Source organism: Pavona decussata, unplaced genomic scaffold (genome assembly GCF_977016875.1).
Source record: "Pavona decussata unplaced genomic scaffold, jaPavDecu1.1 SCAFFOLD_233, whole genome shotgun sequence".
Classification (NCBI taxonomy): Eukaryota; Metazoa; Cnidaria; class Anthozoa; order Scleractinia; family Agariciidae; genus Pavona; species Pavona decussata.
The window spans coordinates 446,100-464,133 of NW_028145638.1; the positions used below are offsets into that span (position 1 = coordinate 446,100).

At 38.8% G+C, this 18,034-nt stretch overlaps 1 protein-coding gene and 1 long non-coding RNA gene across 3 annotated transcripts; one reads left to right on the forward strand and one right to left on the reverse strand.

Moving 5' to 3' along the window:
* The first annotated feature begins 927 nt into the window (after window positions 1–927).
* Window positions 928–17,307, forward strand: LOC146458208 (uncharacterized). 2 transcript variants are annotated; one of them, XM_085090603.1, is made up of 4 exons: window positions 932–1,395; window positions 4,952–4,993; window positions 11,624–12,741; window positions 14,953–17,307. In XM_085090603.1, the coding sequence occupies exons 1-4, from the start codon at window positions 1,101–1,103 to the stop codon at window positions 16,048–16,050; spliced, it is 2,553 nt and encodes an 850-aa protein (XP_084946729.1). In that variant the 5' UTR covers window positions 932–1,100; the 3' UTR covers window positions 16,051–17,307. The 2 variants fall into 2 exon arrangements, with proteins under 2 accessions (XP_084946731.1, XP_084946729.1); XM_085090605.1 differs by lacking the exon at window positions 4,952–4,993 and having other exon boundaries at window positions 928–1,395.
* On the reverse strand, window positions 1,417–7,358 carry LOC146458209 (uncharacterized). The gene is made up of 5 exons (XR_014858188.1): window positions 7,208–7,358; window positions 5,979–6,038; window positions 5,073–5,128; window positions 4,765–4,829; window positions 1,417–2,203 (listed from the first exon to the last, which is right to left on the reverse strand). It is a non-coding gene; the product is annotated as an uncharacterized LOC146458209 (long non-coding RNA).
* Window positions 17,308–18,034: the final 727 nt, after the last annotated feature.

Sequence of the window (18,034 nt, forward strand, 5' to 3'; positions counted from 1 at the left end):
CATGCCTATGTTCATAAATCTAATGTTTGGTTTTGTCAACAAAGAGAGTTGGTAAGGTAATTTGATCACTGTAAAGAGATTTACCTTATCAACCCCGTCTGTTGATAAACCAAACATTCGTTTCCACTCTCCCACCGAAACAGTACCACAATTTCTTTAGAAACAAATCCGGTTGTTCAATCATTCAATGCAAATCGGTTGAGCTCGGGGAAACCCCTTGGTGGAAACTGTGTACCCTCATATCGATTTCACCGCTTTACATTAAAAACTTCAAGAATTTGGCAATGATTAACGACTCATCATCGTAAGAATATTTTTGTTCCCAGTTTATCAGTAACCGGATAAAAAAAATGGAAGTTAAATTAGGAATCATATTTTCTCGACCGACCCTGTAGATGTCAGCTGTGGCAAACCGCAAACAAATTCCCTGACACGGAAAATTTTCGGTGTCAACAGACAATACGAAATGCAAAACTGTCGTTATTGCTGATGATGAACAACGCTAAAGCCGCCTCAAATCTTTGTTTTTTTCCCCCAGAAACCGACAAAACGGTTGTCTGCAGCGGAAGTATTGGAAGAATTGTCACCCTGCAAGAAGCCATTTAGTCATCCATCCGAAATGAATTCATAAATGTAAATTCTGTTTGTGTTATTATCAGCGCGTGAAAAATTACTGCCTTTTATAGAATTGAAGTGGAGCTGATACGATGTTTTATTCCCACAAAGTATCCAGCACCGCCTCAACTCTCGCTAGCTATTCTGAGACGTTTGGAAACCCTTCTATGTACAATAATACTACTGGCTATATCGAACCTCTCTCTGTGTTGATCAGAAAACTGTACCCCGCCGTATGTTGTTCTACAAAACTCGTTACAAGCTCTTTTAAACTCCGTTTTCTCGGTGTCTGCTGCATTTTTATGGAACTTCTGTGTAGAGAGAATTTAGCAAACAATCTGCAGTGCCAGGCGTTACGTCACGCGCTACTGCTCCGACTTCCTGTGTTTAGTTGGTTATGAATGATTATCCCGCTCAGCGAACTACATCAGAATGTGTAACATATGAATGCATTCATTTTGACATAAATGTGCTGATGAATTAGCATGGATATGGATGAGCTAACGTTCGACGAAATCTTGGAAACAAATCGGGTAGAAATTGTTCAACGTTTGCAGCTTGATCGGACGTTTTTGTTCGATTACCTTCGGAGCAAAAATGTCTTCGACATGGGGGACTGCGACCTTGTTCATGCAGAAAGGACTCGTGAGCAAAAAGCTGGAAAGTTCCTCGACGTTTTAAGAAGCAAAGGAGAAGAAGGCTACCGTCATTTCATCGACGCAGTTCAGCTTCTGAATGCGTCCTTGTACGAGAAGATCACAGGAGAAAAAGCGACTTCAAGTGAGTTTTTACATACTACGCAGCACGCAAGCTAAGGACGGTTTTTGAACCGTAACCAGCGCTTTACAAAATAGTGATACACGTATTATTTTGTTTGATTATAGGTACGTAGAATTTGCAACTCGCTAAGACACAAACCGCGATCTTATGTTTTTACGGATTTTAGTTTTCGAGCTTTCGATCACGTTTGGTTCAAGAGTGTCTTTATTGTTTTTTTAATTATTATTTTAATACAAAACTAACCTGAGAAACCAGACAACCTTTGCAGATTGATCGTCTAGCGCACGTGTGAAAATCTCAGTGGATCGACTTTCTGTCATCAGTGGTCATACCACGCCACAGAATTTAAAGTAACTCTACGTTTGCAAAATCGTCATCTTCGACCATCGATCGAGTAAAGGCTTTTTTTTCCATATCGAAAAAGAGCGTGAACGTAGATGCATGTAATTATGGAGATTGGATATGAAGGCGTGTATTGTTAATTCCTTCACGTGTCACGCGATTTAGGAAAAAAACTATGTAATCGTGTACTCTTGTTAAAATCTTACCATAATTCTTCATTCCTACATTTGTTGAGTTGATTTTTTAGGAAGACTTGCTGCGGCAAATTGTGTAACTTACCTAATTAAATAAATAAGTTGTGATTATTTTTAATCGCGCTGTCGTCACCCTAGCCATAACAATTAGAGAGACTTGTTGAATGTTGAATATTTAATGATTTGTGTAATGAGCTAAAATTATATTAAAAGAAACTTTTTAAGCCTTTCCTAAAGGTGATCACTGGTCCGTTAACCAAGGTATCGTTGACCTAAAAGAGAAATCAATTATAATTTGGCCAGTTGAATGTTGTAAATTAGGAACATCAAGCACCACCATCGATATCTTCTTAAGGTAAATTTTCAATGGGTCTCTATCACAGTTATAAGATCATAACTTCACTATTAAACATAAAATCTCTTAAAACGTTTGTTTGTTTGTTATTTCAACTGCCAAATTGCAACCCATTCTTCACTGAAAAAGATAATATTTTGATATTACTAAACAAATGTCATTTATTGACTTTTCCTTCAAAGGGAAGTTTTCAGCTCGTGAGCTCTCATACAGCTCCGATTCAATCATTATTTTTAGGAGAAATGAAACGGTCACTTCTCATGAGAAAAAAAATGAAAAATAATTATCAATATTAGTTCAAAACACAGTCAAAGGAACTGTTAACTATTTTTAGCCACACTTTCAAAAATTAATAATGAATGGAAGCTAAAAATAATGGGCAAATGTTGTGAAAATCTCTTTTTTTATATGGACTGAAATTGGATGGTGTTATGCTTCCAGTGTCTTGGATAAAATGGATTGTAACTTGAAAAACTTGCCCGACGTTTTTCACCAAGTTCTTAATTCCCTTATGTTTGCCAGGAAAAATTAATAAGTGAAACTGTTTTTGGTCTCCTTAAAGAATTCAGCTGATATCTGAAAAGTTGTACTTAAATATCATAATTTACAGATGCTACTGTAGTTTTTGTCCAAAATTCCTGTTTTGAGATGAAGAGTTAATATCAGAAAGTATTCAAAATATCAGACCATATGTCAAGATTTGGAAAATTGAAAAAAGCTATAAATAGATGTTGCTTACATTTTCCTTTTTAGCTTTTAATGAATTGACAGCCAGTTTTTGTACATATCTGATATTGCATATATATGTATATATTTTTAAATTTATTTTGCTATTCCTGTAAAGCACTATAATTGATCATTAAATGTAAATAGCGCTTATAAATTATTATATTATTAGTATTATTATTATTAATCTTATTATTATTATTATTATTACATTTTGCGACATGGGGTGGTCTTACCTCTTAGGTATGTGAATTAAATCCATAAAGTTCATGACCATTTACATGAAAGCTTATGAGAATAGTTTTTGTGATTAAAATCACCCTGTGCATTGATGAAAACCAAGTGTGATCATCCAAATAAAAAACTATTGAGAATCACATAATTATTGTTAAATTATATACTGCTAGCTGTTTATCGGTCGTTTTATTCTCTAAGTGCAAATATTAGCATCTTTGCAGATGTTACTCTAGCACTTTAAGGAATTGCTAAAGTTTCAAAATATAACACCAATTAATTTGACTGAGCAAATGAGAAAATGCTTATACAGTCAATAGTTTAAAAATTAACCACAGTTACACCACATTATATTTGGCAAGGTATTTCTATTATAAAGGGAAGTAAATTTATAATGCATTTTAACAAGAAAAATTAGAACACTTTATTTGTTGCTACTTAATTTAGCATACAAATATAGAAGCTAATTAAGTTTACTGTTGACTGAAGGATAATATCAAAAATTGAACATATAACTGTTGCAAGGTTGTACAGATTGCTGCTCATCAATATTTTCTCCTTTCTTTTTCTTGGGGGGGTGGGGGTGTCCAGTGTTTTCACCCAGGGCTAGTTTGGGGTTAAAAAAATTATAAGTGAAAGTTTCAAGTTTATTAAAAAATGTTAACAAAATTCAAATACAACACTAACCCGCAAGTAGCTAGAGGTAATCTAGGCGGGTAGTGAGAAGACTAATATTTACAAGAATTAATTACAGTTTACAGAAATCTATATACAATTTGTCAGTGAGCCATACAATCATTGAAAAAAAGAAAGAAAAGAAAATAAGTGAACATATAAAGAAAAGAAATAAAAATTGCTATACTCTAAATAGATTGATTTAATCAGTACGATCATGTTGTAACTTTCAGTTTTGAAAACTCAGAGATAAGGGTAGGAATGCCAACATAAGTTTTATCCTCTTTTATTAAAATATGGAATAACAGGTCTTGCATTTTCCTCTTAAAGCTGTGCTTGGGTAATTTTCGAAGTTCTAAGGGAATACTGTTCCGTATGAAAACATGTTCTTTGAAATATATATGCAATCAGCCAGAGCTTGTATGTAGACTTTTATGAGCAATGCATAAAATTTAAACATGGAGGGGTAGGGTGAGGAACTGTCTACCCTGTATAATGTGATTTACTCTTGGAATTGTGAGGGGGTGGGGCCAGCGTTTTTCTCTTTGATCAAGACAGGTTAAACATGTCAGTTTTGACCCATTTTTGTCTAAAATAGGGTGTGGTTTTGCCACCTGCTCTGAGCATGGGTGCATGTGGATTGTAGTGATTCTAGAATTACAGGAAAAGCCCAAATGTAGAGTATAATAAATGATCAAAATGATTGTTTGTTCAATAATAGTGACACCATGGGTACTTGTTGAGATTATGGCTTAGCCAGCACATTCCCAGTACAACACCTCCAGATCTCCTCCAAAGACTTACTCATAATTTTACAACAGACGAACAATAGAACAAACATACCTCTGGTGATTCCTTTACAAGTCCTGTTAGCATTTTTCCAAGTGTGGTGATCAGGACCACATAATCTAGCAAACACAAGAAATTATAAAAACCTTTAACCTGTTAACATACTCTCTGGAGTTGCTTTTGATCTGGGACTTAGAAAATATGTTCTAAATGAAAATCTATTATTTTCCTTTCGTCATAGGACCAAGCCCACTTATGATGGGAAGAGAAAACTTCTTCCTAGGTAAGAAAATTTCTCTTATTGAACAAAAAATTGTTCATTTATGTCCATCGTGGTTGTAAGTAGCTAACCTACTACATACCTGCAGTAATTTGCAACTCATAAAGGGGCTGTCATTTTGTCATTCACAAAATGCTCCTAAAACACCAAAAGAAAAAATATCAAGTGATTTTTTTTAAAAGGAAAACACCAGAATCAGTTTTTAATCCATTTTTCCAAGACACAAGGGGAGGACTTTAAAAGAATAATAATTATTAATGTCCAAATTTTTCAAGTTACAATAATTCATCCCACAAATATACCTGCCTAATCTCACGGATTATACGCGAGTCTCACGCCTGCAGACTAAAGACATTGATCTCACGCATCGATAACAATTTCTCACGCCTGACTCACAAATCTGGACGAGTTGTTCTAAAAAAAACTTCATTTCATTTCGGATGTGTTATGTATTATTTCTTTGCTCTTTATAACAAGCACAAAAGCTTTCAAATGTCTACGATCTGTTTGAATAATTGTAAGTATTCAAAGGTCTTTGGAATATCTTCGGACGTTTTCGGCAATGTTTGGAAGTCTGCGGAAAATTGTCGGAACTCTTTGGAAGTGGCTTGGACATTTTCAGAAATCCTGGTCATGACGAGACAAAAATCTCACGCATTTAACTCAGAAAAATTTGGAAGGCATACCCTTGCCATAATGTGGCCAAATTAAGAAACTTGTAAATAATAATCTTTCAAAGTGGCTTTTCAAAGTGCCCGCGCTAAAAATAGCCAAAGTTTGAACTGTTTTTTGTCACACACAGACAACTTTGACTTGCTTTTTACCATGACTACAGGACAAGTGAAATCACGAGAGGAAAGACATTTCCCTGTAAAATTATGTTACAGTCAACTCCCTTTATTGTGGACACCCTGCAAGTTGGTGTCCTTAATAGTGAGAGTTTGAGTTTGTTTCAGTTGGGATGTATATAGCAAATCTTTATTTTTACCTTCCATCAATTGAAAGTTTTGAAACAGCCATCAGAATTTATTGAGTTTCACAAGTGGTCCTGAAAGACAAGATCATCTAATATTACCTTGTGAAGTGCACGCGTTTAGGGCAAGGCATTTGACAAAAACTTACATTTCCAAGGGTTAAGATTAAGAAATTTCAATCAATGGTAGTAGCTCTAATTCGATACATAAATTCCTGTGCAACTTTCAGTTGTTTTCTCATGTTTCTCCTTGAATGTGTACTTGAGAGAAAAGACTTGGTCCTGGTTTTTACGAGTCAAAGGAACCCATGCTTAAACCTGCACTCATGAATTAATAATACTGGAGGAGATCATTCTCAACCAGCTGCCTAAGTACTTCCCCCTTTGTACACCAGTTACATTCTTATGACAGGCAGGGTTTTCACTAAGATTATGGGCAGTAGGCCAAAAATAGTCTTCAGAGATGGGCAAATATTATTGACAACTTTTCTTGTACAGAAACCTTGGATGAGAGGTAAGAAACAGCAGGCAAAATCATGTTGAAAGCCGGTCAATTTGCCCGGTTGCCAGCTCTTTCTGAAACCCTCAGACATGTTTCAGAGACGGGTGAAAAACATGTGGCATGGCCCAACAGTTTAGGGTGCCGCTCTTAAAATCTGGAGGTCCCAGGTTCACGCCCTGCCCTCAGCCACACTTGTTTATAGCCTGTTTGCCTCCTGCCAGTTGAGATTTTCAGTTCATAGCGCACAAATTCAAACCAGCTGAACTTCATGCAACATGTAGTGGGGACAAAATTTTGTCCCTGCAAATATAGAACCTTTTCATAAAAATGGGGATGTCACATGAGGGAAACTGCCCCTGTGACATGTCCCCTGATGTATCCTGGCCTATTAAAAATGCCTTTCGGAGCTTGTTGAAAGAAAAAAGCTTTGTTTTGCATAAGTTTCTTTGTTATTACTTGAGAAATATCCACCATAGGATGTATTTCTTACACACTCTGGACTAGGTCTAGGCCTAGAGAACAAAGCCTTTATTCCTTCCCACCCTCCCAAAACTGAATGCATTATGTAGGTTTCACATGCCAGGGTGCATTGTTTGTAAGTAACTGATCTACACTCGCCTACGAATTTAGTAAGCGCCTACGCCAACCCTCAGAATTATCTGCTTATTATTAAATGCCTGGCTCCACGAGCGGGCAAGATGAGCCAAATCTTGTGATACCACGCTTTATATATCTTCCATACCTTGTGCTGCTATGACATTTTACGTCTTTCGTTTAGACCAAAAAGTACCAGCCTGGTTTTAAATGAAACACCAGCAACAGTTTTGCTCTTACCAAAACACTAGCTGGTCAATGCTCTTCACAGACCTCTCAACCTCAAAACACCGAAAATCTGGAGATTGATCGGCCAACAACAAGTAAACAATGTACAGGTGCTAACGTTTTCGCCATTTTGAAAGTGTGTGACCAAAATGTGAAAGACTGGTAATGAAAACCTAATTTGGCACATGTCTTCTATATATGGTCATGGACAGTGTTTCCAGAAAAAATTGGCGCAGAAAGTCTCTTAGGCATGCCAAAAATGAAATTATAGAAGGAAATTGTATCCTTTCAGCTTGTGACTCTGTTTATCGTGAGATTTTTGTGTCTCGTCGTGAGACCTTGATACTGAACGGAAAACCGTGAGTGTCACGGCAAAATCGTGACACTGGAGAGGTCTGTCTTCGAGTAAACAGCATACATGCTTCGAGTCGTTGATCATGCAGGCCCGTAACAAGGCTAAAACAACTGGGAGGGACCGAGCAGATTAGTCAAACAAAACTATTTATTTATTCATTTATTTATTTATTTATTTATTTATTTATTTATTTATTTATTTATTTATTTATTTATTTATTTATTTATTTATTTATTTATTTATTTATTTATTTATTTATTTAGCCCCATATGTTGTTTCTTTTCCTATCACCCGGTCGACTTCATTTTTGTTCAAGAAGTACAAAAAGGTTTAATATGCTTTGTAGTCATCTACCTCTAAAAGTTAAGGACATTGTTCTTTACTTCTTCTTGTTCTTCTTCTTGTTCTTGTTCTTGTTCTTCTTCTTCTTCTTCTTCTTCGTCTTCCCTTTCTCCTTCTTGTTCTTGTCCTTGTTCTTGTTCCTCTTCTTTTTCTTGATTACGTGAAAAAATTGGCCAATTTTGTCAAGTCCTTTCCTTGTGTCTTGGAAAAATCATCAATAAAAAACTGATGGTGCTTTGTTTTCCCCTTCCGGAAAATCAGTTTCTCTTGATGTTTTTATAGCGTTTTGCGAAAGAGACAGTTTCATTGACCAAAAGACTTAAAAATTCCTATGACTTAGCCCCATAAGCAGATCGATTTTTACTTACTGAGTTAAAGTGTTGTAAAACCAAAACCACAATAACTAATCATTCTAACCAAACGTAGCGAGCGAAAATAATACAATAATCCAACCAGTACTCAAAGCAAATACAGGTAAATGACGTCATGCGCTAGGAAACACGTTTTGACCTTGCTTTTTAATTGGTTAGAGAAATGGCAATAGTTTTTACCCAACAACAAAACGAAGTAAAGTGAAGCCTAAGCCAACGGAAAAGGAGTTTCCATACTCTACTGAAAACTGTTCTTTGGAATGCCGACTTTTCCCCACTCATTGTAAAGCATGAAATGAATCCATATTTTTTCAATGATTTCGGAAAGCTTTCCGGATATCCCGAAGATAAACGAAGACGTACGAAGATGTCCCGGGGATTTCCGAACCTAGGAGAATTTGTGACATCAAAAGAAGGATGATTTTTAAGGACTATTCTGATCTTGAATTGGATCAAGTTTACATAGTTTTCAAATTAAAAGTGGCTCATCCAATTGTAGTTTGAAGTCATGAGGTTCACAAAAAATGCATGACAGTACTAGCTGGAAGATTTATGCGTCAAGGTCAATTTTGTTTGCGATCCATAGGGGTTTCCCATTATGTCATATGCCATTATTGCTAAACGTTTCGTTTTGCTTTTATGATCATCTTCTCCTGTTTGAGGTACGCAGGGATTAGGTGACTTCCAAATTTGAGATAAATTCAATTAGTGACTAAACAAAAAGCAGGTTGACAAAGATACAATTAGATGAGTACGGTTACGCAATTGAACTTTGTTTCAGCTTCGATACAGCGCGTTTTATGAATCGTTTTAGATCCTGGCTATTGTGATGATATTGGCCGACTGAAACCGGTCGTGCCGGCGTTTGTCAACCATTTAGTTCATTGCAATCGAGCAACTCTTGGTGAGATGTCGCTAAGGAAGGTTTTGTCTGCTACATTGGATACTGTAAGGACAGCTCCTTAGACCAAATCTTAAGGTTCTAGCACCTGGCTTCCGTGAGTTTTTCTTCTCTCTCCCGTCTACTGCTTCACGGCATCAACGTATTCAGAGCTTGTCCAATGAACCTTCTGAGGTAAACACCATGAAAATAACGGCCCTTAATCACTAAATAGGCAGCAGTTTGCTGGAACTTTGAATGTTAGGTTAACTTTTTCACCGTGTAAAGTCACTTTATAAAAGACTAAACAGCTTGATTGAGTAACAGTTTTCACCATAGTTATTAATTTTATTCATTTGGTTATTTCTTAATTATCAAATGAGGTTCTTTACTAATAACATTTGGTGGTCGGCCGCATATCTTCGCTCATAGGGCTAACTACACCTGACAACTTTAAAAATTTGCCACCTCTTAACTTCTTGGTACTGCCGGAACATTTCGAATAGTTATCTTTCTTATATTCAGTTTAGTTAATCTTCTAAGCAGAGCAAGTGACGCGCAATCAATACGGCTTGTAAACAGGAAGTTTATCAGTTGAAAGAAAGCAAAGATAAAAGCTTACCTCTTTTCAATTTACGCCCGCATTCCGCCACGAATCAAGACGCTTAAAGCAAATGATTAGGATTTTTGTTTCATTTTCTTAGCTTTCTTTGTTTCTGTCAAATAATCCCACCACAATCTTTTTATCCGGGGGTGGGGAGGGGTTACTCAATAAAGTTACATAGGCCGGGGGGAGGGGGGGGTCCGGTCGGAGGTTCACCACTTAACTTTCCACATACCAACTGTTACCGAAATTTTAACGTTAAACTTACATGTACAAAACAAATTTGTACCCTTTGCTTCTCAGTAGTTCTTTCAATTATAAACCAAAGAGGTGATTATCCTCTCAAGATAAAAGAAGGGCTATTCAAACCAAAGAGGTGATTATCCTCTCAAGTTAAAAATGACTATTATGCAGTCATGATGATTTATTCAGTTCAAAAAGTCCCGAAAAAAATCAGTGCAAACAGTCTCTGCTTTGTTGGTTTAGGGCCTTCAGTCATTTGTCCATCCCAGTAACCAGCTGTTGGGTGCTTCTAAAAAACAAAACAAGTGTAACAACTGTGGAGTTGTTTTCTAAGCGTCCTTGACTGCAAACGTAAACTCGCTTACTAACTTTTCGTTGTGATTTCTGCCAGAAATTTCTGCTCGGTTTTTGCTGTCATGATTCCAATACTTGGAAAGAATAACTGCTTTTCTGTCGCTTCACAGTCTACTTTTTATACTAAAACGTAAACTTTTGTACACACTGCATAAAAAGGCACCCCTAGCCTTTAGGCGGTGGCTCCCGGTCTAGCCCAGTATGAGTCCCCCGGATTATGGTGAAGTTCATTGAAGTGGAAGCATGTTATTTTCCCCTTGAACTCGATACCTATTGACGGAAGGATTTTTAACGAATAAGAAGAAGAACCGCCTTTCCTTGTAATGAAGGCTACGCTGCATTTAACATTGGTCAGTGTCAACATAAAAGTCATTATCGTCATCTCGAGTAAGGATGAAAAATCCTGTACTTTTGCTACTAGAATCCTTAACTAAAGCTCTCTCTTGCGTTGTGTTTCTAGTCTGAGAGTGGTGTGGTGGGTTAACCCCCCAATAGTGCTATGTTTAGTGGCAGGTCTACGATAGGGACCCAGGTGGTCGGACCCCACCCCCGGTAATTATTTAGCCCAAACCATGCCCTGTTAGAGTGAGGCGCGGAGATATTCCCCTCTGCCCCAACACACTCCCCCTACTTACCTGAAGGTCTGGAACCCCCACTGATGTCGGTCGTTTGGGAGGTGATATGTGTTACTTTTGTATCTTGTTTCTTTCTTGGAGGTTTATCAATAAGTACTTCACCGAAGTGTGTCTTCAAGCACGTTTAACAAGGCTTTAAACCGGATGCTGGCGCTGACGCAAAGCAATTTAACAGAGCTTGAACCGGAACTCCACCAACTTGGAACTTGTTGAATGACATTTGCAACACGATCTCTCTTTTGCTGAAATAGCACGATAATATTGAATAGTTGCACTTTCATGATACTGGCTTAAGAGAAAGATAACATGAATATGTTTTTGTGGACACTGAGAGATACTGTATTATGAATACTTACAATTTTCAGTTTTTTCACTTTATCACTTCACGGTGGATAGTTTATTGGTATGTTAATTTCTCAAGGGTTTGTCCCGGACCAAAAAAATATGAACATCCGGTAGACAATCAAAACTTCCTGTTCTGGGTTCTGTTTTCACTTCGATGGTGATCATCAGTCAGATAATTTATTTTGTTAATTCTGGTTTTCCTTCCAGGATCAAATGGACATGGCCCCGATCTCGATATCATGAGCAACCATTTAAAACGAACAATGTCCGATCTGCAAGATTTGACCATCCGATACGATGAGGTGTTAAAAGAAAAGGCTGTTCTTGAGAAGAAGCTGAGTAGAACTTCCAGCGATCTTTTGGAGAAAAACCGACTGATTGAAGAACTGGAAAGAAGGTATTTCGACACAGAGGCCATGTTGATGGAGTCGCATTCGAGCGCTAAGAAGGTCGTTGAAGGAGCAGAGCAGCATCGTCAAGTACAGAACCGAGAAATGCTGGAGAGAACGCACTTTATAATCGCACTTCAAATGAAGCTCCTTTCCACCAAAGAGGAAGTTGACAACTTGAGGGAGAAGCTGGATGACAGCAACAATGAGAAGGAGAACCTTCTGAACCGCTTCGCTCAAATTTCTAAGAATTACGACAACCAGAGGCGTGAGTCGATAAAATTGACGGAGAAGCTGGAAAGTCAAAAAGATAACATCCAGCGAGCCGAAGAACTCAAGGTAAAATTTCGTCAGCTCCAGTTCAGCAATCAGAAGCTCAAAGGGGAAAAGGAAGAAGCTTTAAAGGAATTAGAAGAGCTGAAGTGTTGGACTGAAGCGCTAAAAGCCAGGTACGATATTGTGGAAGAGGATAGAAAACAGACCCAAGAGAGTCATGAAAGTACAGTGGCAGACTACTCGGAGCTTCGCGACAGGGCGGACGAGCTTGAGCTGAGGTTAACCATCTCTGCCCGAGAGATAGAGGACTTGAAAAAGCGATGTAAGGACTATGAGGAGACAAGTAACACGTATCGGGAGCAGAGAGATCTGTATGAGAAAGCTTGGAAGGAGACTGCTGCGGAACGAGAACAGCTCAGAAAGGACAGGGATGAGGCTATGTGCCGTTTGACAGAAGTCATCCGCAGCCGAGACGAAGCCATCGACCGGCAGATGGAGTACAGCCGGCAGTTTGAGCAGCAGTACAAGAAAACAGCTGAAGAACTTCATGGCGTAAGGGAACGTCTTTATCATACTGAACTAGAGATAAAGGAGTTAAGGAAGGTCAAGCTTCAAAGAAACCCGTCAGATCTTGATGATCACACAGGCTTCGCTGGGAAGGTAAGTCAGTGGACCTTTTTATTTTATTTTCATTTGGGTAGAGTGTGAGCTAAATCGCCTTTTCTCATACTCAATGCTTCGTGTTATTTTACGGCAATAGCTTAGACATCCTCAGGTGTTTAAGGTGGCTAACTCTGGCTTTCGTGCCCGTCAATAAAATCCTAAAGTGTAAACATTGAAACTAAAACCATTAAGCAATACTGTACCCTAGCTGCGAGTTCGGCTCATTTTTCAATCATATTACCCTCAGTGTAAAGTTAACTGAGGCTATTTGACAAGGTTGTGTCTAGTTCACTGGCTACTGAGAGGGTTCATAAATGGGTAAACCTGAGCTAACAGGAATCCGTTCAAAACTAAAAACGAAGCTTGCTTACATTCTCGGCTGGTTAGGGAGAAACAAGCGTACCTTTGAACGGGCAAAAATATCTCTAGACCAAGAAAAGCGTAGTCACCGTAGAAACACTATAATTTTTTCCGCATTGTTGTCAAGTGCCCTGAGGCTTTATTGTCAGTTGATGTTGTGATCTCTGTATTCAGAGAAAATGCTGAGACATACACTGTTTGCTAGGGATGCTAGGGACTACACTTTCTATTAAAGTGAACATACACGAGCGGATTTAGCCTGTACAAGTAGGTTAGTCCTTCGCGTAAAGAGCCATTTTACGCCAGACAGGGTGCAGCAAGCTCTTTAAAACCTCTAATTTCGTTGGACCTGTGTATGACGCAGCTCTATTGTTTCAGGTCTAGGGCCCATTGTTTCTGGTATTTGATCATTGCTCCGCTACTGTTTTTTCAGACCAATCCTGCGAGCTCTTCTAAGACCTCATTTCCGCAGTCCAAATACCACAAAGCAGTTTGCACAAACATTTTGGCGAATACGAATTTGCGGGTGTGAAACGCCAGGGACACCCAACGGCTAGTTTCGGCGGTATATCTATTCGGAAGGTATTATTCGGATTAAACTGCGAAGAAGAGCGAGTGTCTTCTTTTGCGATATGTCATCTCAAACTTTTGTAACCACTTTTCGGCAAGTCAACAGCAGCTTGAAGATTCGAGAAATGATTCAGTTCACTAAAATCGTCCGTGTTCTAGATTTTTAGCTAAAGAATCCGGACGGATCTATGTTAGCTTACACAGATTTACCTTTGAAAAGGACATAAAACGACCTGAGATTTAAGGACAAGACAAAAGTCTTTACGTGGGTTGCCCCAGAAATGATGTGAATATGGCAAAAGCAGTTTCACAGCATGTTGGTAACTAAGCTCTTTATGCGACGTTGATGCACAAAATTGTTTTTGCCAACACGTTTGGAGTGTGAAGGCAACTTACACTCAAAACAAGTCAGGTGTCTGCCTCTCTATGGTCAGCTAATTAAATCAGTTAGCCTTAATTTGAATCGCGGATTATTGGAGTAAATTATTGGCAATAATTTACTTCAATAATCCGCACTTCAAATAAAGAATTCAAAGTAGCGACTGAGAAAAACTTTCCTGTGATTCTGTTTACTGTTCTTGTGGTCTTGTTCTTATTATGCTGTACAAGGTGGTTTTAACTTTGAGTCTGTAAGTGTGACCATTCAAATGAAAGCTATTAATCAGTACTTTCCTGTGGTCCTGTTTGTTATGCTGTTTACAAGAGGATTATGAGTTTGCGTCCATGGAAGAATGTGTGTGACCATTCATACCAAGAATACCAGAAGAAATCACCGCTAAAAAGCTTTCATTTCAAAGGTCACGCTTCAGCATTTCATCATCAAGAGTTAGAACAACCTTTTTTATCATTCGATGTACTTTTCCTTCCTTTTCATTGGCCGAGAGCAAACCACGTGACCTGCAAATAACTGCCTACAAATGATGGTCTGCTCACGCGCAATACAGTTCAACTGGGTTTTGCTGCAAATAATATTCTGCTCAAGCGTAATTGAAACCACGCTCTTGCATGAAAACGGCAGATCGCTTCCCTGAGCTGTCAGAGAGTGATTTCCCAAAAATAATCACGAAAAACAAACTCGGTGATCGAATGATAAAACAATTATTGAACTCGGTTGTCGCAAAATGTTGTGATTTGTCAGTGTCTCCCAGATCAATTATTTGCCTCAGCATTGATCTGCTCGCCACTGACAAATCACAACATTTTGCTCAACCTCGTCCAATAATTGTTAAATAGCAGTACAGGCTAATGTATATCTCCTTTGCTTATTTTGTTTGGCAGAAAAATAGCAAAAACCTTCACCTGGACACCGAGAAAGCCAAGGAGGCCAAACTAGATGGAAGGGAGGAAACAGAGGAAGACTCACCGGTGGAGAGTGCTCATAGCAGCGAGGATTCCTATGACTGGAGGACACGTCGCAAGACAACTGATATCATAGACAGCGTCAAAAAACGCGTCGCCATGCGCAGCTGTCCTTCAAATGAACAAAGCACTGAGAGCGTAGACGAAGGTTCCGCTCCTCTACCCCAGTCTGACAGGAACCTGACTTTAGACGAGAAGCTGGAAGAGCTGGTCCCAGAAAGGAAGAGTCTGTCAGCTGCAGCCCAGCAATGCTTGAGCCTTGATCGCAACAGAAGTCTTTTCAAGAGCCCGCCGACGTATACCACACTAGAGTGCATGTTTGGTCCGTCTGTAAGCACCGTAAGCAGCAATTCCCTGTATTCCTCTTTTCGTTCCTGTGATGGCAGCATACTGGGGATGCGGCGAAAGTTATCTGACCACTCTGAAAAATCTTCGCCTCTGGAATCTGCCGATTCCTTTGAGTCAACACCCAACAAAGGTGCTGGGGACGATATGGAGCAGAAAAGTTCCGGCCGGAGACGAAAATGCCGGGAAAAAAGCCCAACTCGACCAGGTTTCTTTAAGAGCATCTCTTCCCCTTCGAAGATAATAAACTATGTGCAGCGACACAGATCAAATGGAAGTTCGGAAGGCTCTTTTGAAGAGAATTCAAGTCATCGCAATGGGTTGGGTTCACTTCAAAACGGCGAAGAAAGGAGTTCTTCGAGTGACTCTTCGGAAAGTCCCCGTCCAAACTTAAGGGAGGTCTCTAAAAGTGTTTCATATAAGAAGTCACAGACGCCAACAACATCGATTACCCTATCGTCTGATGACCTCGAGATTGAGGATCAGAAAACGTGTTCATCAGAACTGGAGGAAATAGAAGAGGCCCTGAAGTCTCCTACGCTCAAAAATCCTTTCCGCAAGAGATCTGGAGCGATGAGTCTTGGTGATGATCGTCCACGAAGTTCGTCGGCTCCGAACTCTCCCTGTTTTGATCTCCCAGCAGAGGATGTTCAAGGAAATACTTCAAATTAATTCTTTTCATTCCGATTTTAGAGCGATTTTCAATCGATTGTCGTAACACTAAAAACAGGAAAACGTGTGCGAGCAAGTCACGATTGGATTTAGTGCTACAGCGCTTTTCAATTTAGTGTCTAAAGAAACTGCATGCAGTGCTGCGTCGGTGGGGAGTAGAAACGGATGTTTGTTTTATCAATGCAACAAAGTTGACAACTAAAGGTAATTGGCCACCGTAAAGAGATAGGAGTGCTGACGTTTAGAGCGTCAGCCCTTCGTCAGAGCAGAGCCAATGACGAAGGGCTGACGTTCGAAACGTCAGCAGTCTTATCTCTTTATGGTGGCCAATTACCTTTAGTTGTCAACTTCGTTGATAAACCAAACAACAATTTGGTAATTGCTTAGGTTTTGCTTTTTTTCACTCTGTGATTGGTTATCAAAACTCGAGTTATTTTTTCAACCAATGAGTAACAAGACCAAAACTAATTGCTACTTGCTCGTTCGCGATTTCCCGCGGTTGCCCTCAATTACTTGTGTTTGCTTCGGGATCTGATTGGTTCATTGGGCTGTTTACATTAATTTGTCGTGATTGGCCAGAGTAATAACTTTGGTTTTGGTTTTACGTCATTCAATTGAAAACCACCCTACTTCTAACTGATTGCGAAAGTGGTGTGAATTTTTTAATCAAAAACAAAGCTTAGAAAACAAACCCAACGTAAAGAAATGCTTTTGACACGCAAATGAAAACCGCTCTAATCACAATTTACATTAGAGTGGAACTGAGGTGAGATGTGTATGTGTGGTGTGTATTTTAGAGACGTATGACACGATTTCTGCTGAACAAATTGGGTTTTTTAGACAGTTTTCTTGAAATCTATAAACTTAACAGTATATTCAAACCTCACACCTAGTTAGGCCCGCACCATCTAAACACACAATTGTCTATACGTAGGGGAGGTACCCGCTTACTGGGATTGAAAAATGTAGTGTTGTGTGTGGTTGGTTCCATAACGTACTGTACGTTACTCAGTTTAGCAGAGGTTTGAATATATATGAAACTGGTGTGTATTCCAACTAAGGTGGGTTTTTTCAGTCCTAAAACTACATTTGGCTATGGTTTTAATCTAAAATTCACAAGTTCTGAGAACCTGTAAGGTATTTTTAAACTGACGCATGAATTTTCTAGGGACTCTATTGAAACTTGAAAATCAGGAATAAAATTGTTGATGTACTAGGTTAGTATCAACGACTTTGTAAATAAGGTGATAAAGAACATTGCTTCACATTTTGCCGATCGAGAAGGGTGTGCGATACCAAAACGAAAGTAATCGATACCATGGATGTCTTGTAAGTAATCGATATTTGGCAGCAGTATCGGTCTTTCTGTTACAGCCACGTGAGCGCCCAAAGCAAGTTAAAGGGGTTATCACCAGCTCGTTTGAAACTGGACTTGACCTTCAATGCTGACGTCACAATAACGATTTGACGATGACCAATTTAGTGATGTCACATTTCGATGACGTCACATCGATAGCTGGATCTCGTTCTTGAATTCAGTTTCTTTGAAAATACGTATCGCCCTATCCTTAGTGAACTAACATTGAAAAACATATCAACTCCTCAACCCGCCCTAAGCTTCAGTAGGTGAAGACTTTTCTGATGGAACCAAGGTCTTCGAAAGCCGAAAAATAATAATCCCTTAATTTCTAAATTTGGGTGTAAGTTTGAAGTAGCATTAATTAAGAGTTGACTTAATCCTCTTTGAACAACCAGAAGCAATCCATACAGGACTCTTCTTTGCCACCCAGTTACAGTTGCTGTCTTTTCGACAATCTCTAAGTGCCGGTCGATTAGTCCTCCTATATGCCGGTCGCCATTTCCCAGCACTTAACACCCAGCAATCATAGACAAAGTCGAAAATGTCTTACTTCCTTCCGGTACATGTAATAGATATTTATGGTAAACAGCACAAAAGACATAAACTAAACCACAAAAAGTATTG

Coding starts and splice junctions, on each gene's coding strand:
- LOC146458208 (XM_085090603.1), top strand. CDS start 1,101: ATGGATATGGATGAGCTAACGTTCGACGAAATCTTGGAAACAAATCGG. Junction 1,396..4,951: donor AGGAGAAAAAGCGACTTCAA/GTGAGTTTTTAC, acceptor CTTTCGTCATAG/GACCAAGCCCACTTATGATG. Junction 4,994..11,623: donor AAGAGAAAACTTCTTCCTAG/GTAAGAAAATTT, acceptor TTTTCCTTCCAG/GATCAAATGGACATGGCCCC.